The sequence below is a fragment of the Rana temporaria genome, chromosome 8, assembly GCF_905171775.1.
Source record: "Rana temporaria chromosome 8, aRanTem1.1, whole genome shotgun sequence".
NCBI classification, from domain to species: domain Eukaryota; kingdom Metazoa; phylum Chordata; class Amphibia; order Anura; family Ranidae; genus Rana; species Rana temporaria.
Genome location: NC_053496.1, coordinates 53,168,121 through 53,192,843, shown reverse-complemented (window position 1 = coordinate 53,192,843; position 24,723 = coordinate 53,168,121). Strand labels below are relative to the sequence as shown.

The 24,723-nt window shown below is 42.2% G+C and overlaps 1 protein-coding gene across 5 annotated transcripts in view; it reads right to left on the bottom strand.

Moving 5' to 3' along the window:
* Positions 1-960: 960 nt before the first annotated feature.
* IDE (insulin degrading enzyme) overlaps positions 961-24,723 on the bottom strand; it is a 116,693-nt gene continuing 92,930 nt past the window's right edge. For all 5 annotated transcript variants that reach the window (XM_040361800.1, XM_040361798.1, XM_040361801.1 and 2 more), the window contains 9 exons: positions 24,555-24,675; positions 12,651-12,742; positions 11,696-11,807; positions 11,443-11,610; positions 10,633-10,905; positions 8,678-8,739; positions 6,593-6,665; positions 3,974-4,041; positions 961-2,379 (listed from right to left, as the gene is read on the bottom strand). In XM_040361800.1, the coding sequence (XP_040217734.1) occupies positions 2,284-2,379; positions 3,974-4,041; positions 6,593-6,665; positions 8,678-8,739; positions 10,633-10,905; positions 11,443-11,610; positions 11,696-11,807; positions 12,651-12,742; positions 24,555-24,675 (1,065 nt within the window). In that variant the 3' untranslated portion in view covers positions 961-2,283. The remainder of the gene's footprint in view (positions 2,380-3,973; positions 4,042-6,592; positions 6,666-8,677; positions 8,740-10,632; positions 10,906-11,442; positions 11,611-11,695; positions 11,808-12,650; positions 12,743-24,554; positions 24,676-24,723) is intronic.

The following is a 24,723-nucleotide window of genomic DNA, read 5'->3' as shown; positions in this document are numbered from 1 at the left end:
CGCAGCATGTTGTAATTTATTCATTTTTTGTTATAATACTTAGCGCTATAACCTACCCCTCACTCCGAACCTAAAACTAGGACTCATTATCTCTTTACAAATCGGTTTAGAATGTATATGACCAAGGAATACTGCTTGATGCAGCTTAAGTGTAAAGCCTAATGTACACGGGCCGAATGTCGGCTGGCTTCGGGCAGTTCAATAGAAACCGGACGACATCCGGCCCGTGTGTATGGCAGTCGGTCCGACAAAAGGCAGCTGACTGAAAAAGGTCTGCCGATAGGCTCCCGATCAGCACACTCAGCCAATTGCTGCGAGTGCTGACCGAAGTGTTCCGGCAGGGGGGCCCTCCCCGTCAGAATACAATCGCACAGCAGGGGAGATGGCTGTACCAACATTGGATTGTTAGTACAGCGGCTCTGACCTGCGCGGTCAGTTTTTTTTTTTTTCGTTCAACCCACTAGGCTGAACGGAAAAAAAAGAAATTGGTGGTGTCTATGAGGCTTCAGGCTTCAGAGGGGTGAAGCACAACTGGATACTCTACTGTACTCCATGAGATTAAGACAGGAATGAGCGACCAATAAGATTTCCTTTAGACCCCTTTCACACAGGGAGGTGTTTTTCAGGCGCTTTAGCGCTAAAAATAGCGCCTGTAAAATGCCTCCCCTGCAGTCCCAGTGTGAAAGCCTGAGTTTTCCCACTGGGATGCTGCGCTGGCAGGACATTAAATAAACTTCCTGCAAGCAGCATCTTTGAAGTGCTTTAGAAGCGGTGTATACACCGCTCCTAAAGAGCCCCTGCAATGCCTCAGCAGCGGCACTTTGCAGGCATTTTAAATAATTTGGCCGCTAGCGGGGGGGTTAAATTGTTAAAAACACGTTGATAAAGCGCCGCTTTATCGCAAACGTGGCCGCGCTGTCGGGGTGAATTATTTTAGTCATTACTTAGGCAGGACAAATATTGACACCTGGTGGGTACTTTTATCAATTTCTGTACATTTTCTGAATTTTATCTTACACAATGAGGTTTTGTAATGGGTGATGAGAATGTATGGAACAGTTTTCACAATGTCCTATTGCAGTTTATACCAAGATCCAGCTAGGTCAGGTTGTAGCACAACTGCTGTTAAAGTACCACAAGGCCCAGCATGCTTACACTGATTTGTGGCTTCTGAACAAGCAGAAGGGTCATAGGCTGATGTCTGAAAGCTTTAGCAAAGCTAACCCTGCAACAAATCAGATTATAAAGGAACACTGTTGACATATAGTTTAAACAATGGTGCCCTACTAGCAGATGTTTTGGGTCACTACCCTGTTTTGCACAAGGCACATGGGATGTTCCAGTTTTCAAAATGGACTCAACAGGTCATACAACAGGAACAGACAAGTGAAAAATAAAAAAGGTGGCAGTTTTATTATCCCAGCTATGATATATCTTGTACAACCCAGCCTATGTTTGGATGAGTCAGAAGCACCTTAAGTCTACATGACTTTTATAATATTGTCATTTATGTATTGATGCTAAACCATCCACCCACAGACAGTGAAGGCTCCCACAGCATAATGTAAAGCAATACAAATGTCTGCAGGTGGCCATTCTTTTTTTTAACCCCATCGTGTCCTTACTGTGTAAAGAAAAAAAAACAGACCAAAGTACAAAAATGTAACTCTGCAATTTAAAGGTTATGTCCACCCAAAACTGCCAACTCAGATTTTGAAGACTGTTGGCAAGATCATTAACCCTTTGGGCTTCTTACTGCTCTTGTTGACTTCAGTGGCTACATTTCTGCCAAGTTCCCATTTGAACCCTTCTCCAGCCAGTCCTTTTGAGGATGCCAAGCCTACACTAGACTGCCCATGAAAAGCAGAGAAGGCGGGACTTAGCCTTTAAAGCATAATCCAATGAAATTGCTACATCTGCATAAGAAAAATAAGCCTATATCTACACTGTACCTTCATCACAGGGACACCAGATAAAGTTACTCCTGGCAAGCCTTAATGAGAAGACTCCTCCTAGCCACTGAAAGTCAATAGTTTACATATGCACACATTTGAAAAAAAATCACTAAGTTTCTTAATAGGACAGATGCAATTCAGATTCCGCCTGTTTTACATGCCACAATGAAAAATTAAGTTAAGAGGTTTTGACTACTGTTTGTATTTGTTTCTATTGAAGATCTGTTTGCAAAATCCTAATATATTCATCACAATTTTCACTCATTTCTAACCCCACTGGGAAACAGATGCGTCAGTACGTTTCTGAATTTTGCTGATCTTACAAGGATCATAATTTTGCAGCCATGAAGTTGACGTGAGGCTTAACGAGAGGGAACAGAGGTAGACCCCGCTTGAATTCTGGCATGTTGCTGATGACTTCGGGCTGAATGCAAACACAGAATTGCATATTAGTTATGAGAGCGTCATGCACACACCATATAAAACATTTTTGATCCCGTCGATGAATAATTAGCATTCACATTAGCAGATAAACACCATTTAATATTTATTAAGCATTTGCACCAAGGATTGCTTTCAAACATCTCTTGGCAGTCAATTTATGGGAAATGTTATGAGAATGCAGTGGGTTTTCAATACTGGCATAAATATATTTTGGAAATAAGAGGGAGAGGGGTCAATGAATCCTACTTTGTCTATAATAAACTTTGTAATGTCTTTGCAAAAAGCTTCTATACACGGGAACATCTCTATACACTGAAGAAATACAGCATTAGATACACGGCCATCAGGTTACACAGTTTGGAGGTCTTTAAAATTTTACTAGTTTTAAACGAAGGTATGAAGAGTAGGGAAACCTCAATGTGTCGCTACAACAGTGGGAAATACTAGTTAGAATCATAACACATTGCTATATCTGTAGACCAGACAGTAACGGCAGACTCACACTTTTGCAATGCGGTGTGCTAATGTGTGCATTACTGCACAACGTGGTGCTATTTATTTTGAATGACAGCCCAATGCACAGACAACCCAGCTGTAATGAACAGTAATGTACCACAGAACATGGTGGTGTGCGCGATTGCAAAAAAAGCTGTACTCTTTTATCCCGATGATGAAATTAATTTCTTGTGTCTCCTGACCATGGTAATCATGGCTGCTGAGCCCCGATTACAGTGGTCAGTGGACGTACCTCCATCATCCCGCTGCTCTCCTCCCTGCCTGTGAGCTCCTGTGTATGAGCCGTCCCCCTCTATTGCTGTTCCCAATGCTATTAAAGCTACTGCTCACAATTACTGTCAGCCCCTCCGCTAGGACAAAATGTACCATACAGTGTATGTGCTTTAAAATTCTCCTAAATGCCTCATCTCACATCACTGTGGTCATGTCGCCTGGTAGACGTCAGAGGAAGATCCTAGCCACTCCCTCTGTAGTGCAAACATTGGAGAAAAAGGCGGGCGGTCACAGGACTGCCGATCAGCGGCAAGAACAAAAAAGGTATTTGGAAGAAGAACTTTTAAAAAGCACATACACTGTATAGTACACGTGTCCTAGCAAAGGGGCTGGCAGTGATTGTGAGCACTGCCTTTACAACCCCCTTAAGACCCCATTCACACCTGAGCGTTTTGTAGCTTGAAGCTACAAAATGCTGGAGGGGAAAAAATCTATTATTCTCTATGGAGATGGTTCACATCTCCACTGCAAAACGCTTGAAGCCAGAAGCTCTAAAACGCCTGAAGCTCAAACAAGTTCGGGGACCTTATTTTAGGCAGATTTGGGCATTTTTCTGCTTTTTACATTGGTGACCTTTTGACCTGTTCAAAATCGTGGCAAAAAACACCGCAAAAATTGCGGCAAAATTGCGTGACTTTCTGCCTGAAAACTATATGCTCGGGTGTGAATGGGGCCTAAGTTACAGCCTCAAGAGGAACATAGCAGTTTTCTGCTGGGGCAATTTGGGGGGGGGGGGGGGGGGGGGAGGGAGTACATCTGGGATTTAAAGTAGACATGTTGATTACCTGAGGGAGGGCTGGTGCAGGTGCAAGGTTGACATCGTTTTGACTTGGAAACTCCCCAACAACAGGGCCTGAGAATAATAAAATTAAAGAAGTTGGCACTCAAAGTTATAAAAATACAGCGAGATAAAATAACCTGCCATCCACTGGCCCCTGGACTCAAAACATTTACCCAGGAGATTCCCCACACTTCCTAAAGCATTTGCATTTATAATGGTCAAGGCAGTTAGGCAGAATAGAGAATTCTGAAGAAGGATGAAAACCACTGTGCATAAAAAAAATATTCAGCATGTAATTTGGCACCTACACAAGACTGAGTCGCTTATCTGTATGGAAAACAAAACGTGAAAAAACCATTGCTAAATTGTTTATGTAGGTGTGTGCTACAGGGCTGCCTTCTTGCTTTATACCTGGCGAGACATGGCCATGCAAAAAGCATGCAGAGATCAGGCAAAGGGGCATACTTGCCTGAAGTTAGTGGTTCACACTAAGTAATAAAACAAGGATCCATACAACAAACCTGGAACAATCATCACCATGAATGGAGTTAAACATTAGCAGCTCCCATATTTAAATTCTAACCCATTCTAAAACTAAAAACAGCAAGAAAGGCATACCAGCCTGGTGAATATAATAAAAGATTTATATACTCACAAAACTGTATCAGACAGGGTCTCTTGGTGCCTCCAAAGATGGCAGAAGCAAGTTAGTTTCAAAGGATAAACCCTCTTTATCTGAGCTTCTAGATCAAATGAAGCAGGTCTATCCATTGAAACACGTCAGTTTAATTTCTTTGTAAAGTACTGAAAAGGCCTTCGACATCAGTTATCCAGGCTTTGGAGGCACAGAGAGACCTTGTCTTATGACTAGTTTATGTCTGATGAGTATATAAAATCATGCATTCCATTGAATGGTGTCTAATGTACTGCACTAGGCAGGCGTGCCCTTCATTTGTCTAGAACCAAAAAGATTTCCCACATCTGAATAGGGCTACAAAGCTGAGCCGGGCCATGGCACTGTATGCATTGACCTACCGACTATCACACCTTAGCCATTAAGCTTTTGAGCATCCCGTCAGCTGCTTTACTATAATCTATAATACGTGAGCACCGATGTGGTGGCTGTCCAACCTATTCTCATTAAAAGCAACTGTCAACCCCCCAAAAATAATCCTGATAGAAGTTGTCTGCAACGAAAGAGCAATTATACTTCCCTTTGCTGCTTGTGACCTCTTCTTCATTTAGGTTCAGATAAGATTAAGTTAAGATAGTCAGATGCTTGTGTTCCCCCCTTACTAGAATTCCATCCTCCAATCCCTAGATCACTTGTGTGTTTTAAAGTGACAGAATGGTTGGAAGCCAGTATGCATGGCAGGGAGACACAGGCCCCTTGGCACTCAGAAGATTTGAATGTTGTAGAGTATGTGTCAAACACCAGGCCATTTCATGTGGCCCTTGCACCTCACCTACGGCTCCCCCCTCCTCTCCGCCCCCACCAGCAGAGAGGACGACAGATCTCCTCCATCAGATCCTGCGCTTCTCTGTGCAGCCACAGCACCCCCTGGCCTCGGAATTCAACAGATTCATACCCTCCTCTGGTCCTCTTCCAGACTCGCACTTTCTGCTTCCCAGCTCCACACCTAGCTTCTTCCCAGCAGAAAAAAAAGGTAAGGGATGTGCACTGCAATTTAAGATAGTGGGGATTCTTGACATCTGATGTAATGGAAGAGGGGGGGGGCTCTGTAGATCTAGTGCTACAGACACAACCGACCCTTTGAGGGCTGTTGCAGCCCACGAAGAAACAGAGTTTGACATCCCTGCTGTAGCGTGAGAGAGACTAAGACAGAGTAAAGGAATAATACATGGCCCACCAGAGAGGGGGCTATAATAGCTCTTCTATTGCAGGGGAGTTTCATCTTGAATGTTTTAGGCAACTGACAGGGTCACTTTTAGACCCCTTTCACACTGAGCCGTCATAGCTATGGTGGTAAAACGCCGCTATTGTTAGCACCGACACTATGGGTGGATTTGCTGCGCATTTCGGCCGCTAGCAACTCCTGCTAGCGGCCAAGGGTTAAAACCGCCCGCAACGCACTGCTGAAGCATCGCGTTGCAGGCGGTATAGCCGTGCTGTTCCATTGATTTCAATGGGCAGGAGCGGTAAACACACCGCTCCAAAAGATGAGGCTAGCAGGCCTTTAACGTCCTGCTAGCACAACGGTCTAGTGTGAAAGCCCTCAGGCTTCACACTGGAGACAATAGAGCAGCTGTTTGAGAGCGGATTGCAGGCGCTATTTTTAACGCTATAGTGCCTGCAATATGCCCTCGGTGTGAAAGAGGTCTTAACCGTATTTTTCCTTTCACAGGGAGGAGCCACATTTGGCTTTTTTAGCTACTTTTCATTTTCTTAACGCCCACACTAAAAGACTGACTGGCGACAAAACAGACCTGTCCTAATGTATGTGTAGCACTGTTATTGTTGAATGAGGAAGGAAAGTTTGTGGTTAGTTCTGGTAGTGCATAGCGCAAAACAAGGAAGTTTGCTTCTGCCCATTAAAACGCCAAGCACCACCTTGACACAGCATATTTTAATTGTTAGGCAATAGTCTAAAAAAGAACTTACATGAATCCATCTCTCTGGCGAGCACATGTACAGAGACTTTATGTCTTCTTGGAGCTTCCAGTGATAGCAAGCCCTGCAAAACACCTCAAATTAGATTCTGCTTAAAATAAAAAAAACTATTTAAAATTACTTCATTTAATTACAGCATGTATTATCAACTCAACTAGTTTCATCTCATCACCAAATTTTACATCCAGTAGTTCTAAAGCAACTTACAAGTTCCCCCCTCAACAAACATGACCTTGAACTTTTCTTTTGCAAGACGACGACACGTATTTTGCTGGTAGCTAAGATTAGTCACAAAATTAATTCCCCAGCGCAAGCCCAATGCAAATCAGGTTGCCAGGAAACAAATCTCACAGCAGTTTCAAAGTGCTGCTAACCAGCATTTTAGGGACAAACAATAGAGCGTAAATATAGAACATCCATTACTAGATTTAATTTTTTTTTAAACGGTGACGCAAGTCTTGGCTGTCACTGACCTGTCTTGAAATAATAAGTCTACAAGAAAATGATATACAAAGCCTGTGCTTTGCCAGCAGAAATATGAATTTGGAATTACAATTATATGAAGAACAGTGGCAAGTGGAATCTTTAAAAGCAAAATAAAATTTTAACAGCGTAGCTTAAATTGCTGCTTCATGTTTGGCAATGTATAAAAACAAGATCGGGGTTTCTCTCAGGTAAAGTGCATGATCCTCCCTATGATATACTGCCAGTTTCATTTTCACATCAATGGGAAAGCCAGATTGAGACAGCCTTGCCTACTAGTCTTATGATACAAGTGTGTTTAGGTTTCTTCTAAAAGGTACCCATGTTCATTCAAGGACATGCAAGACTTCAGAGGCAACGAGGAAAACCTAAAACCAAAAAGCAAGCTTTTTCACCATCCGCAAATAAACCCATAGGCTACCCCCAGAACACAATATACACAGGGAAGCAATGTGTGGGCACTAGAAATAAATTTTCAAATGTGATAGACAGTTTTTTACATTTTAATACATTTTTTATTTTTAAAACATTTCAGTCTTCTAAATGCAAGCAGTGGGAGTTTTTTTTTTTTTTTTATATAAAGTAGTATTTTTGCAGAATTTGAAGAAATTGATGTGTCCGGCTTTACATTTGTTCAGATTTGACCACTGTCTTAAAGCCACCGCCTTGCGGCTTCACTTCCTAGTTCCCTACTGCGCATGAGCGAGTCGCGCTGTGCGAGCCAACTGGGCCTGCTGCCTTCTGGGACCTGTCTCCACCAGAAAGAGGAGTAGGCGCCAGACGTGGCGTAGGTCACCACGATGATCTATTCCCGGAAGTGGGAGCAAATACCTGTATTACACAGGTATCTGCTCCCTCCTCCCCCCTGAAAGGTGCCAAATGTGACAGCGGAAGAAGGAGGGATTCTGAAAAGCGGAAGTTCCATTTTTGGGTGAAACTCCGCTTTAAGAAGGTCATAGAACACATACCCACAACAACTTGCACTTTAGCTACTTTTGGGACTTTTTTGCCCAGGTATGATCTCCATATCCTCAAAAGCTTATATAAATTTGGTTGCTTATAAAATGATCTGCTGCATGCTCACAAGTACCACCTTTTAATCACAAAACATTTTGATATAAATATATTACTTGTAAAAGAAGCAGTGAAATCATCACTATGCTATACACAGCATGTGCAGAGAGGAGAGCTATGGGAGGGATCCAGCAGGCCAACCACTACAGAAAACTACAGGAGTAGGTGAAGGGAGGCGAGACCCGTCACCCTTCACAAAGTGATTGAGCACCAGTGAGCAGTCCAATATAGGAAGCTCCTGCACAGAAAGTGAAATTTCACACTGGATTACTGCACAGATCTGATCGAAAAATACAAATCACACAAAGATTCAAGGAAGAATATGCTTGACTTGTGTAATTAGAATAATATTTAATCCTGGAGTTCAGCTTTAAACAAGACATCCATTGCACAGTCATCAGCTGGAAAGAGATTTGCACAACACAGCCCCTTCCTGACTGCTCTGCTTAATAAGTGATGAGACCACAGAGATATTTCTATTGGAATCGATACACCATGCAGAAGAGGAGTTCACAATACCTTGTAAAAGTTTATGATGTCATCCTTGGTCAGGGTTTTCAGATATGCCACTTCAACATTGTCTGCAACAAAACAAAATCAGTTAAAGATGGAAACAACGTTGTACAAAGTAATAGCCAGATTCACGTATTGCGGCGTATCTTTATGCCGGTGTAGCGCATCCCATTTGCACTACGCCGACGCAACATAGTGAGGCAAGTACTGTATTCACAAAGCACTTGCTCCCTAAGTTACGTCGGCGTAGCGCAAATGGCCCGGCGTAACCCCGCCTAATTCAAAGTAGGCATGTAGTGGGCGGGCTTCATTTAAATTAACCAAGACCCCATGTAAACGAGGGCCATTGGTACGGCGCATGCGCGCGCATGCTCATTATCACATCGCCCCATTCATGTACGCTTACGCAAACGACGTAAAATCCGACGTCTGTTCCGTCATCAATACCTTGCATGGGCTGCGCCATCTTTTTGGTGGTTTATCTTTACGCCGGAAAAACGCCTTACATAAACAGCATATCGGGCGCAAGTATGTTCGTGAATCGGCGTATCTAGGTCATTTGCATATTCAAGGCGTAAATCCACGTACACGCCCCTAGCGGCCAGCGTAAATATGCAGCCAAGATACGACGGTGTAGGAAACTTACGCTGGTCGTATCTTGGCCAAATTTAAGCGTATCTGGTTTCCAGAATACACTTAAATATAAGACGGCGCGCATTCGGACTTAAGGCGGCGTATCTACTGATACACCGTCGTAAGTCTTACTGAATCCGGCTATAAATTTCTAAGATACAAGTGATTTAGGATATCACTGGAACATACAAGTGCTGGTAATCTTCAAAAAAAAAAAAAAAAAAAAAAAAAAAAAACACAAGGCAGCACTGAAAGACCATAACGTTTGTCTTTAGACCAGGAAGAAGTTGCCAAAATCGCTTCATAGTCCCCCCTGCCCCCACCACCACTATCTGCCTGGCAATTTTTAGGGCTCGCATTAGTTTTTCAAAGCTTTGCATTCTAGAATGCCTGGTCGAGTAGATCCGGGATTGTAAAGCTTCGAATATTTAAAAAAAAAAAAAAAAACCCCACTGTGCAGTTCGTTTTGAACAGAGTGGCTTCCGAACCACGTCTTCTGGGGTCTCTCGGTGGTTCCTTCCCGCATCAGATAACCGCCCTAGGAGAAGCACTCTGCCGGGGGGGTTACCTTGCAGGTGCGTCCGAGTCCATGATTCAGCCTCCATAGCCGCCGAATGTATGACTCGGCCGGCCCCACCCTCGGGTGCCGCATCATTGATTTGATTGACAGCAGCAGGAGCCAATGGCTGTGCTGCTATCTAACCAAAAGCGGGGAACCCTGGGCAGAGGGACAGCGCGTCCCTGTCGTGTGAAATTCCAGGGCTCAGGCAAGTAAAACGGGGGGTTGCTAGGGGGCCGGTCACTACCAGGTGTTTCACATTAATGCATAGGATGAAAAAACACAAGGTTTACAACCTCTTTAATTTTCAGTGCAGGTCCCATTGGTTTCACAGCTGATCCTTTGGTGTCAAATAAAGCAAGATTGTACTTTAGGTGCACACTGATGTTAAGCGTTAAGGAATATTTAATGCTTTGCGATAGGTTTAGTGTTATGGTTCAGGTTAAGAGTTAATGTTAGAAATTAAATAATGGGGTAAATTTGGGTTGCAGTTAAGGTTTGATATAACTCACAAGAACTGTTAAGGGCTGAGAGTGACAGTTATCAGCACACCAAAATGCATCTACTCGGTCTTGTCATATTTACTATATCACAGCCATTTCATAAATGCAACTTAAGACACCAGTTGGGTGTGCTGGTGGCCACAATAGTCCACTGTTCTCACATTAGCATTCTTCATAACTTTTAATGCTCTGGATATAAAACGGCGATTATCTTGCTTTCTGTACTCGATACAAAAAGAACACTTGGTCTGTCCAGTGTTGCTCACCTCTGTCAAAGTGATACTGCTGAGAGATGATTTCCCCCCAGTACTTTGCGCACTCAGCTGACAGTTTCTTTGGCTTGTCCAAGCGTCGCAGAGCCAGAGCCTGGACATGTTTCTGGAAAGCCTCATCGGACATCTCCTCCAGAGATTTCTCCATTGTCTTCAGGAAGGCCTCCACCCGGCTTTCTAGGTAATGAGGTGGCTTCTCTGACTGTATAATAAACCTCAGACCTTGGATACCATTTGCTCTTCGAGGGCCACTGAACACAATGTAACCTTCAAAAAAAAAAAAAAGACAAAATATAATGTCCAGTGTATGAAAAAATTCTCAAAAATGATTCTTTCACTTACACAAGCATATTATCACAGTCTAGATACATTACAAAGAAAAAAAAGCTACACACCAGAAAAAAAGTGGCTATATAGGTACATTCAATAAACCAAAGACAGATGGAACCCTTTGGAATAACTAAAGTGAAAAATCCTACACAGGGAGGATGGGACCTCATAGTAGTTGCTGTTGTATGTGGGTGAAAATATGAAGGTAAAGATCTCACATCAGATTAATCAAAAGATAAAAAAACACTAGTAGGTGAAATCATCCTACTGACATCTAAGGTTAACAGACCATGCTGGGTAGACTGTTCCATTGGACAGCTTTATAGTAGTCATGAACATTTCTGGAGAACTTCTTTTGATCATGTTTTAAGAGCACTGCGAGAGTCTGTCATGTTCTCAGTGTCTACAAATCAAAACAAGTGCAGCCTAGCAGCCATTCGCTCACTTGCCAGGCCTCCACTACATACTCCTCACCTAGTTGCTCCTTGGTGCGCAGCGTGTTGAAGAAGGGCTCTGAAATAATCTGACAGAACAGCTCAAGAAACATATTCTCCGATGTGCTCTGCATGTTGGTCTGGTAATATATCTCAATACCGCAATTGTTGTGCACTTCATTACGCTGTTGATATACGAACCATCCCTCTGTAAATGACAGAAAACCCAAGTGTTATAAAAGAAACAGCAATGGTATACAGGCTACAGATGTCTATCCAGATACGAGTCTTACTATCAGGGAGCTGTACTTCTCTGTATCTGACCAGCTGGCTTGGGAGAAGAGGCTTTGTGTGAGCATGCTCAATCAGTGTGTCCTCCACCATTTGCATAATGGATTGCGCAGCCTGAGAAAACAAAAACAATTGAAAATTAGCTTGACCTATAGTAGGTGTTAACATTACCAGTCATCTCTTTCTACCCAGCTCAAGACGCGGCTGGCCATAAACTTCTCCATTCAAGACCACTCAGGCAGCCAAAAGTGATGTTTGGAAGAGAATGTTTTCATGGATACTCGAAATAATGATTAGTGCAGTTAAGAAGTGCTACTCATCACACAGTGTTTCAAACTTGTTGGAAAAACCCTGTACAGCCCTGTTCAATTCTTCCTTAATTTCATGGTATGAAAAGATAGTAACCCCCATGTGTGCCGCTTCAGTCGGTCCAGCAAGTTAAGTAGAAACAGGGATGTGCCTTAGTACATGGTGGTCTTTTTAGGATGATATATGATGTCTACATCTAACCCAACTCAAGGTCACAAGACCAACGAGTTTTTTCCGCTAGCTCCTACTACAATAAAGGAGAACAAAATCTACTAAAAGCATATGTAAACCCCAATATTGAACTTTTCTGATTTTCCCACTTTTGGTCTGTTAAATACAGTACTGGATTAATTTTGTCATATCTGTTTGATAAATCCAAACAAAGGCTCAGCCAATTTGTTTGCACTCATATATGACAAAATTAATTCAGCACTGTATTTAACAGACCAAATGTGAAAAAAATAAAATAAAAAAAAAATAAAAAAAACACAAAAGTTCAATATTGGGGTTTTTATCGGTTTCTATGTGAAAAAACAAAATGCTTTCAAAAACTTTTACACATGAAGTCTATAGGGGGGCATAGCTTCATAGAGACTGGTGGACTGAAAACTAGAGCTCTGTTTTCTTAATACAGATGACAGAACTTACCTTTTTCTGGATATTTCCATGGAGAAGAGCTTCTACATGTAGCCGGGAAAGAAGTTGAGGAATGAAAGCCTTCAGGCGGGGAAGTGTAACATCTAAAAAGAGACCAGGAATGCGGTTAACTATTGTATTTTTCAAAATGAAACATTAGGACAATCTGAATGAATATGCTACTGCTACCTGGAGGGAATTATTAGCTAAACAATGTAAGAAGTGAATATGAAGAGCGCAACAGTATGGTAATCTATGGTGCAAAGAGTTACTGCTTGTGTTAACCACTTCGCTACTGAGCCTGTTTTTCAGATTCAGTGTTTACGAGACTAAAACAGTTTTTTTTGCTAGAATATTACTTAAAACCCCCAAATATTATATATATATTTTTTTCTAACACCCTAGAGAATAAAATGGCAGTCATTGCAATACTTTTTGTCACACCGTATTTGCGCAGCGGTCTTACAAGCGCACTTTTTTTTGGAAAAAATTCACTTTTTTAAATTAAAAAATAAGACAACAATAAATTTGGCCCAATTTTTTTATATATTGTGAAAGATAATGTTACGCCGAGTAAAATGATACCCAACATGTCACGCTTAAAAATTGCGCCCGCTCGTGGCATGGCGTCAAACTTTTACCCTTAAAAATCTTGATAGGCGACGTTTAAAAAATTCTACAGGTTGCATTTTTTGAGTTACAGAGTAGGCCTAAGGCTAAAATTATTGCTCTCGCTCTAACGATCGTTGCAATACCTCACTTGTGTGGTTTGAATACCGTTTTCATATGTCGGCGCTACTCGCATATACGTTCGCTTCTACGCGCGAGCTCGTCGGGACGGTGCGCTTTAAAAAATTTTTTTTTTGCTTTTCGCATTTATTTTTATTTATTTTAGAATTTTTAACACTGAAAAAAAAAAAAAAAAATAAATTATCACTTTTATTCCTATTACAAGGAATGTAAACATCCCTTGTAATAGAAAAAAGCATGACAGGTCCTCTTAAATATGAGATCTGGGGTCAAAAAAACCTCAGATCTCATATTTGGGCTTAAATGCAAAAAAAAAAAAAAAAAATGTCTCTTTAAGAGGCTGGGCGGGACTGACGTTTTGACGTCACTTCCGCCCAGCAGAGCTATGGGGGACGGGCGAAGGAGATTTTTCCTTCAGTCTCATCCCCGCTCAGCTGCCGGATGGTCACGATCCCCTCCGCCGCTACCGACGGCTCCGGTAAGCGGCGGAGGGCGCGGGACAGCGGCGGGAGGGGGGGGCCCTCTCCCGCCACCGATAACGGCGATCTCGCGGCGAATCCGCCGCGGAGACCGCCGTTATCGTGTACAGGACCGTCGGCACTAAAGATGGATACCTCAGTTGTGGCAGCAGCTGCTGCCGTTACTGAGATATCCATCTTTAAAAACAGGACGTATTTTGACAATAGGCTGGAAAGCAAGTGGTTAAAGCAGAGTTCCACCCACTTTTACAACTTTATCTTAAAGCGTGTTTAAAAAATAAATAAAATAAATAAAAAAGATCCTGCTCCTTTAACCACTTCTCGCCCGGTGACGTCCGGGAAGTGGTTCTGTTATCCTGACTGGACATCTATTGACGTCTAATGGGATAACATGCCAGCGCAAGAGCGAGCAGCACTGCGCCGCATCTCCGATTGCGATAAGAAGCCTCTGTCAGAGGCTTCTTACCATGTGATAAATCACAGCTGATCATCGCGTGAACCAGGAAGTGCATTCCTAGGTTCGCGCTGACAGGGAGAGCCTATCGGAGCCAATCGGCGGCTCTTGTCAGAGGGGGGGTCTGTGCTGATAATCAGCACAGCCTCATCAGTTGTGCCAAAGTCAGTGCCCCCTCAGGATCACCTATCAGTGCCAATCGGTGCAAATTAGTACCCACAGTGCCCATCACATTGCCTATCAGTGCCCTACATTAACACCTGTCAAAAACTAATCAGTTGAAGACCCCTCATTCTTCGCAAAATGGGAGAGACTTGCAAGTCACCTTTACAGAACCCCAAAAAGACTGCATACTCTTTCTCAAAGAAATCCTCTCTATGCAGTAAATAGAGACCACAAACTGACCGATATTGGCGTCGCGGCTTACACTCAGGCACCCCATTACATATTTTTTGGGACTGCCCTGTGCGCCAAACTTTTTGGCAACCAGTGCTGAAGCTCATACAGAAACTCAGACATCCCCCTTCAGGATAACCCAGCTGCAGTTCTCCTTAACCTTGCTCCCCTTTCAAGGAAACGTTATCATAAATCCCTTCTCAAGCACCTCCTTAACGCTGCTTGGGCCAGCATCCCACACAGTCTGAGCCAACAATGGTTTGCAAGAGTGAGAAATATTGAGCAGATGGAAGATCTGACCCTCTGCGTTGCGAGAAGTCGGAGGAACATAAGTCCAGATGGATTCACTGGAACCTCTTTTGCCTCTCTTCAGAATTCCACCAATACATGGCAGGATCCACTGTTTAGGATCCCCATTGTCAGTTCAGCATTACCAATCTGGGCTCCCTGGGGGTAACTGCCCCTTCCCTTAAGCCAACCACCCCCCCTTAGGGGTTCTCTCCCTCATAAAAAAGTAATAAAAAAGTGATGGGCACAGAGGTTTAGGTTTATCGTATATTGGACTTCAGCAAGTGGTACGAGTCTGACTGAATAGCGACCACCACTCACATGCAATTGTTTTTTTATGGTGGTTAGACTTCCTGTGTTTATTACAGTCTATATGCAATGCGAAGTTGTCTTTATGTTTATATCTGTGTCTTATCTTTAAATAATACAAAAACACACACACACACACACACACACACACACACACACACAGGTCTGGGACACCGCTTTAAAGTGATTGTAAAGTCTGTTTTTTTTTTAATATATAAATATATATATATAAAACATGTTATACTTACCTGCCCTGTTGCAGGTGGTTTTGCGCAGGGCAGCCCAGATCCTCCTCTTCGCTGCTCCTGTCGAGTGCCCCCACAGCAAGCAGCTTGCTATGGGGGCACCAGAGCTAAGCTTCAGCTTTGTGTATCCATTCAGACACGGCGCTGCTGTTCTGCCTCAGTCCCCCTCTCTCTCCTGATTGGCCAACTGTCTTTGATCCTTTGGCAGTTGTAGTGTACATAACTGTATCCTTGACTGTTTTTTCTCCCAAATTAACTCTCCAAATATAATGTCTAGCTTCTGGAACCATTGTCTATTTATCCAGATTGAGGAATTATGCAATGCATACAGCAATTGAGGCATCCAAATCATTTTAATTAAATTACACCTTCCTGCCATCAATAAAGGTAGCAGACTCCATACCTCACACATTTCAACCATTTATCGCCGTTGGAGTACTTGTCAGAAGTTATCATACGGATAACAGAGGAACGGCGCAGAAAGACATGGGACTTAGGGCTTTGGATAGAGATAAGTAAATACTACAGATATATACAGATCTCACTGGGGGTGGGTGGTTAGTTTGTGAAGATTGGTGCATATAGCCCCATATAAAGGCCAACCATACACGATTCATTTTTTTAGGTGAAATCATGACCAGATTCTTCCCTCAGAAAGGCTGATCAACCTAACCCAATGTTTCTACAAGGTAGGTTTTCATACAACTATTCTCACATCACAGAAGAATTAGTTATTCCCTACAATATTAACATTTGCTGACTATTCAAGCAAATTTTACCATTTATGTTATCTGATGTTTCAGCACGAGAACATTTGGATTGTAATGTCCTTCACTGCTATTCTAGGACAGGAAGAAAAAAAAAAAACAAAAAAAAAAAAAAACAGGATTGTAACGGTTGGAAACTGCATCATTAAAAGTAATTTTCTCAATTGGATTTTTACTTTACTTGTAGATGCATCTAATCTCCTCTTAAATCCCTAATAATTGAAAAATATATATCCTAAATCCTACAGTAGACAGCTTTTTATGATCAGGACATTGACTACTCCATGGTACTTACATCCAAGGCAGACGAGCTGCTGCTTTAATTTGTGTAACTGCTGAATTTAACGGCAGACACTTCACTGATTTTGATGTCCTCTAAAACATCAGCAATAAACAATCTGTGGTCTGCCAGTGAAATAAAAGACCATGATTAGGGATGGCGGTAGATGGGCATGAGGTTGCAAATCTAAAAACAATATTCCTGGTACATGTTTAAAGTAATTGTAAATGATCACCTTGTAAAACAACCCAGTTTATATATAAGAGACTTTCATACAAGTACATGACATGACATATCAGGACTATGAAATGTTGGGGTAAAAACACTTTAGTCTCATTTGTGAGACAGTACCAAGGACTTGCAAAAATAAATAAAAGGAGGGCAAAACCCGTGTCTCTAAATGGACTCCCAGAAAAATATTTACAGTAAAAAACACAAAATCTTGTTTCGGCCAAGAATTCAGACAGACACAGTCAGGACATTTAAAAAACAGATCAACTGAGGGATGGGCAAAAGCTACTGACAGAGCCATGAAAATGTTTGGAACTGTAGGAGTATTGGAAGGATAATGCTCAAATCTGAATCAGGTGAGGTAAAGCCCTACGCAGACAGGGGAGACACCCCAACCGAGGGCAAGCAATGGAGGATCAATCTGGTGTTTTAGACAATGACAGAAATAACTGCCTAGTGGGGTGACACTACCTGAAGAACACAGAGCCCAAGTCTGAGAAGCTAAGAGAATCAACCCAAAATCCACCAAAACAGGGGGAACCCATATTTTCCTGAAAGGGAAAAACAAGACCAACAGAATTGTCCAAATCTGGGAGAAATTCTGCAAAGACTGGACCTGCCCTAATCAAGCGAAGCATCCTCAAGGGAGGGATAGTAAATGTAATCACACTGCTAAGAACATTAACCTCATTAGGGACAAGAAAGAAAGGAATCTGAGAGAACTTCCTCAAAAGATAGGGGGACCCATGTCTCGGTATCAGGTCCTATGAAGGCCTCTAGATGTATGCCATCTCCTACAGGGGTTACTTACAGAAGGACCACAGCATGTTAACAATGCACAGTAGCAAAGGGCCCTCTAGTGATGAATACATTGTGCCATGTAGCATAAGAGGATCACACAAGTGCAGAACCCTCACTCTCAGTGTGGAGACCACAAGTTTTAGAGATCAAGAAGATGAAGCTTTGTCTCTGCAGACTAGTGTGGTCATAAAGTAGCACAATTGGGGTAATTGAGATTAAGAACCAGACCGCTTGACCTGTCAGAAGGAAAGCTTTCAAACCTTTGAAGAGGTTAAGGTTCCACAACATTTAAGTGGTATCCAGCAGTGACCAAGTCAGAACACAGACTCACAGAAGTGCCCTCTGATGAAATAGGAGCGGTCTGTTGTGGGGGACCAAAATGAAGCAACAGATATGGGTACACACTTGCCTAGCAGTCTACCCAGGGCAGGGCAGGGCAGAAAGAGAAACAACCCCCATTCACCTCAAAATACTGATGGGTTGCGTCATAACTTTTTTGGTTTAAAGAGATCATCTGCATGTCTCTCCACAAATCCAGGCTCCCAAACACAAAGTGGGATGCTGAAAATAACCGAAAGTCAATAAGTCAAGGGGAAATTACTTTGGAAGGGCATTCTCTAAACAAACACTCTAAGCCCTGAGAAGGGAAGGAGGGAGAATTTTCCTGACAGATGTTGGGCCCTTCAGAAGAGGTTAGGCTGCAAGACTCCAGAAAGCCGACTCAGTTTAGGGAATGTTGTTTGAACATTGCACAATGGTAATGTCAAGACGGGGCACTAGGATGTACACATGGTCCAGTATTTAAAAAAAATAACAGCTGCCTCCGGAGGACACCAATGGGTCCTTACTATAAAAGGAAACAGTAGGAACTGGTCTCTGCCAAGCAGCCCTCAGATATTACTAGGTCAGCAGAGACCAGTTCCTACCGTTTCCTTTCATAGTAAGGACCGGACCCATTGATGTCCTCCGGAGGCAGCTGTTATGAGTAAAATAGAGGGGTACCAAGTACCATGGTGGGCTCTACAGTATCTGAGAAGAACAAAAAAACAATCAAAGAAAAAAAAATGGAAGTCCGGGTGGGGTAGAGGAACAGGGGGTTTCAGGGTGCGGTGGAACCCAGACAGACCTGGTAAGATACCATGCTTAGTAGAGTAACACCATAAAAATGGTAAGGGGCAGCAGAAAGATGCCAGACACAAGGGTTTAGCCTTTCAGCTACAGAGGGTGACCTGAGCACCCAAATGCTAAGGAAGCAAACTAACCAAAGATCTATTTGGATGTACATACAGCCTTGAAGGAGAAGGTGAGATTACTTCGACCCATCCACAGACAACCTGTGCTGCAGAAGGAGCACACGCATGTTCACCCATGGCATTGCCAATAATGAGGAGGTCAAAAGCAGATCCAAAAAGAAAATGTTTCTCGAAGTATAACCAAGTCAGATGCCCCTACAGTGCTTGTGCTGTGTGTAATTGAACCCCCTGAATTACCCGAAATACCTGTCTGATCCTGCCTGGTTCTTCCCTCCCCTCTGTAAACTGACTACGGTTTGTCATGGCTGGTGAGCCCCAACACCATGGTCAGTTTACCTGCCTCCAGCATCCGCAGCTCTCCTGTCCTCTACGCTCCGCGCACCCCCCCATACCTCCCTGCCTGTCAGCTCTTACCAGCGCCGCTCTGCTCCCCTCCGCACCGCTATAAAACTATGTTATGCTTATACCATCCCCTCTGTTCGATAACATGTGTCCTAGTGTCTGTGCTTTTTTAAAATGCCGATTACTACCAGATTTCACAGCATCTCACGGCACTTAAGTGACTCCTCAGCTTTCTCCTGAAATCCAGCAGAAGTCAGTGGGAGTTCTCGGCCCCGCTTGCTGGAGCTGTCAGATGGAGAGAGGAAAGCGTCAAGGAGTCACGTGAGCACCAGGAAGCGATGTGAACTCAGGTATAAAATGGTATTTTTTTAATAAAGCACAGACACTAGGACACGTTATCTAACAGAGATAATAATATAAACATAACAAAATGGCTCAATAACCACTTTAATGGTATTAATGGTAGTATTGGACCACCAATTTATGTGCACCAGTTTCTTCAATGGGATACCATGTAAACACCCCTAGAATCACTAGTATAAGCTGCGGGCACCCATGACAGCGGGTCCTCGGTGCATCTTAGCGAAGACCTGTTGCGTCTGCACAAAGGCAATGTAAGCAAGCCAAAATGTAAAGTACAGCCTCAGAAATTCACAAACCTGCGTAACTAGGGCGGATGAGGGTTTCAAGCGGGCAAAAGGTCACCAAGACACTAGTGTAAACAGAATAGAGGATCCACATAGAACTTCAGGAGCAACAGTGGGATAATGTTTACTTCAGGCTGAATGATGGGAAAAAGACTGGAGTGTTTGCAACAACCAGTGCTCAAGAATCACATTCCAGGCTAGCCCCACACCTCCAATCCAGCAGGGCTTGCCTCCTAATCTAGTGCTGTAAAAAAAATTATCTGCATTGTTGCTATGTAGAGACCAGCAAGGAATATTGAATGAAATCACCAAGGAGAAATATCACAAAGTGAGGTGGTTTGCAAAACTTTTAGCATTTTCCAGCAGCGGTGAAGAAAAGATGTCCAACCTCCTGAAGAACTAGCAAAAAACTGACACATGCAGGGTAGAGAAGGGGTTATATATGGGGCCGGCTTACAAATTGTGTTTTCAAGTGTCCCAACCTCCCCCAGCTAGCAGTACAACCCGATTGTCTTTGAACTCCTGTGTCCTTCAAAGGGATGAGAAAAAAATAAAAATAAAATACAGCTACATTTTTACTATAAAGAAACATCAGAGAATAGGACTTCAAAAAGGTAAAGATGGAGCAGCAGCCCTGCAATATGGTTCCAGTGCTAGAACATATATTAGTGATAAGCAGATGAGCAGAATGTTTCTATTCTGCATTAAATGACATGAGCAGAGTGTATGCTTCTAATCCACTGGCTGTGTGACCCAGTTTCCACACTAGCGCTTTGCAATCTTCCAACACATGTCTTCACGCTCCACAGCTAATAGCTGCGCTTGTTCAGGTGCTGTTCAGAGATAAAGCTAGGCTCTCTGCAGAGCACAGAATATGATTTATGGGGCTACTGGGAAGGCAAATTAAGTATTATAGAACTGGAAAATGCTCTATTAGAACAGCGGTTACCATCACCCACCGCACAAAAATAGCTGAGGAAATGCAGAGACAAAAATGTTTAAAAGGGGGATAAAAAGGACGAAACTGTTTATCTGCATGTGAACGGGCAACACAGTACATGCAAGTCCCATACAAAAATCAAGAAAAAAACACAGCGCCATTTATCACCGAGGCTACATCCTAAATGACCTTCTACTGGTAGCATAGCCAAACAAAGCGTTTATAAAGCAGATGCGCGAAACGTTTGTTAACAGCGTTACTCGCAATCCGAGGTTTCACTGTATAAAGTAAAGCAAAGTTAGGATTCTAATATGTGGGTGCACCCGAAGTCTGACTGCAATAACAGAGTACTTCAAAAATTTTGTTTTGATTAAGGTTAAAACCTCATTCAGATTTTTCATGTGGATTGTGACCACACTGGGGAAATTTACTCATCTCCACTGGTGATGGTATTCGAGCTGCACGATTCTGGCCAAAATGATAATCACGATTTATTTGCTTAGAATGAAGATCACGATTCTTACGGCGTAAAATCTTTTAAATGTTATACAAAAAAAAATTAAAAATGGGCTAACTTTACTGGCTAGTTTTTTTTTTATTAAAGTAATTTTTTCCAAAAAAAAAGTTGCATTTAAAAAGACTGCTGTGCAAATACAGTGCAACATAAAATATTGCAACAACCGCCATTTTATTCTCTAGGGTCTCTACTAAAAAAATATATAATGTTTGGGGGTTCTAAGTAATTTTCTAGCAAAATAAATAATGATTTTAACTTGAAGAGCTGTCAGAAAAAGGTTTGGTGTTTACGTGGTTAAACGTTCAATAAATTTACATACAGAAGTTTATTCCTTTGATGTGATACAATGTGTAGACTTAACTTTCCACTGATAAAGAATGTGTTCAAAACTTGGCAGGCTGCCCAGACTTTGACTTTTGGCTGAGAGTAGAGGAAATTCTTTGCATACCAAAGTGCAGAGAGAAAATTATTTTCATGTCAAAGATTGGGAAACCCTGTGTCAAGAATTGCAAGGGGAAAAAGATCGCGATAACGATTCTTGACGATTAACCGTGCAGCTCTAGATGGTATACAGACAACCATAAAATTTCCACTCCCAAATACAACACTGTTGGCACGACAGAGGTGACAGGAAAGCTCTTAAACAGATGGAATTAGACTGCAATAAAAATATATTGTATAGATTCCAACCCTTTTCCCTGTCATCCAAACTAAAATTCACCATGCTGGAGCTACATTTAGGGTGCTACTAAACCCAGGACCCTGCATTCACTATATCTGGTCTCCCACATTACACAGAACATGAAAATGCAATCATTTTAGTAAAACAAACTTCTAAATACCCTTTCTCATCAGCAGTACTGTGACTTCTATCAGTGCCTGGCTAAAGCGTGTAGGAGGAGGAAATTTCATACTGCACAGGCTGTCCCATCAGGATGCAGGACCCCTGCCTCTGTCTGGACAGTGCCGATTGGCCTTGTGCTAATCACATGCGCAATCCCATAAAAAAACTCTAGCAATACACACACCAAACCGAGCATGTGCAGACTGACTCAACTAACTCTGTTTTATCCGGACAATGCAAGAAGGGGAGGATCTGTGCATACAGGATCAACAGAGCTTTTTTACACAATGCAGAGGATTAACCCCTTAGGTTCCACAGTGAGTATAACCAGCATGTACAGCATGCTTTACTGCATATACAGTCAGTCTGATTTTACTGTTGTGGGTTTAGTAACACTTTAAGGTGACATTCCGGTCAACAAATTAAATGAGCAGCTAATGCTGTTGGAAAATACGGCTACTGTGCTGATGTTAAAAGCCCACAAATTTTATAGGTAATCTACTGCAGCCAAATTGATCAGGATTGTCACAGGAATTTGTGCAACCTTTTGCCATAGAATTCTTCCAACCTCCTTTCATGTTCCAGTGTATCCTTCTAGACTGTAAGCTCTAACAAGCAGGGCCCTCTGATCCCTCCTGTATTAAATTGTATTGTAACAGTACTATCTTCCCTGATGTTGTAAAGTGCTGCGCAAACTGTTGGCGCTATATAAATCCTGTATAATAATAATAATCCTGGCAAAGGGGGCAGAAGAGGGCAAAGAGAAAAGTGGTGCTTGGAAACAGGAAACATGTGGCCAACAATCTTTTCAGGCTCAAATCTGAGGCCAGTTAAAGAGGAGAATATCAGAATAGTTTGAAATGAAACTTGGTGCGGGAGACCAAATTCAAACTTTGAGCAACTGAGTGGATATTGATGTGGTCTCAAATTCTATTTAAATACAATATGGGTTTTAAAGTTCATTAATTACTAGAGTCAAACTTGAAATAAACAAATCTAGTTTATATAAAAGGGGCTGCTTGAAAAAAAAAAAAAAAGACAAAATACAAAAAAGAAAGGAATTTTGACTTGCCTGTAAATTGCATAACTTGGGAGTACAGTACAGGCTGAATGAATATTTAACCTGTGCCCTGTACGCAAGCAAAAGGTTTATTCCAAACAGAGAAATGGAACCTGGTCATCATGTATAATGGAGGTCTTGCTACGGCTATTCTACACATCAGTTTCCAGTTGTCAATGGTTGTTATGGACACGAAAGGTGCAGGCACTGCCAAGTCTAAAACCACCAATGTCACTGGTCCTATTCACTTACAGGCGAAGCGACAGGTGGTGGTGACCTGGCCATGAAGCGACAGGTGGTGGTGACCTGGCCATGAAGCGACAGGTGGTGGTGACCTGGCCATTTTTGGTCAGTGATGTCAGCAAAGTCCTGCCATCTTTTATACAAATAGTGAAACAGTGCAGCGCAAACAATAAATTACAACACAAATAAAATAAGTCCATAAGTGATCATAAGAATAAGTGAATCAGAAAAATGAACAGAAAGTCCATCAGTGATAAAGTGAACGAGGAATCCAAATGAATTTCCATAAAAACGGTGCAGATGCCAAACTAGTGACCAAAGAGAGATCCTCCACCAAAGAAAACAGATGGCCTCTCACCTCAATCATTCGACCCTCGAGGAGTCGCACAGCGCGATATATAATCAGGGATCCAGATATATGGCAAACAGCAGCTCATGGACAACTTCGGATGTCAATCAGATTCAGAAATCAGCATGTGTGGACATATAAAAGAAAGGGAGAGATCTAATGCTCTCAGTAGCAACAAGGGGTATTTATTAAAACAAGTAAAAAACACTCGCATGGTTGAGCACTTACAACAGAGTGCAGGTACACAGGCAGATGAGAGGACAAGCGACTTCCACTAGTTTAGAATCTGCACCGTTTTTATGGAAATTCATTTGGATTCCTCGTTCACTTTATCACTGATGGACTTTCTGTTCATTTTTCTGATTCACTTATTCTTATGATCACTTATGGACTTATTTTATGTTGTAATTTATTGTTTGCGCTGCACTGTTTCACTATATATGTCATTTTGGGAATTTTTATTTGAATTTATCCTTAGTGCTGGCTTGCATATTTTGTTTATTATTATTTTTATTTTCCAGCGCTGAATAGTTTTCTATCTTTATTACATCTTTTATACAAACCTAAAAAAGATAGCGGAAAAGGAAACCCATTTCATTTTAAATACAAACTTCAGTGCTATGGGTTACTGTACTCCGGCACATAAGCCCGTATTTTTCCTACACAACTACCAAAAAGAAAAAAAAGGAGGATATTTCAGACTTGTGTCTATATATCTTACCCTCTAGAGCATCTCTAAGCTCATCTTTGGTCCAGGCCACTTCAGTCATCAGTACTCTCAGGTAATACATGGCATGCTGATGAGGTTGCTCTGCCCGGAAATTGTTTAGAGACCGCATGTACTGCAAAACAAGACCCGACCCGATATAATATTAAAACTCAGATTTCTA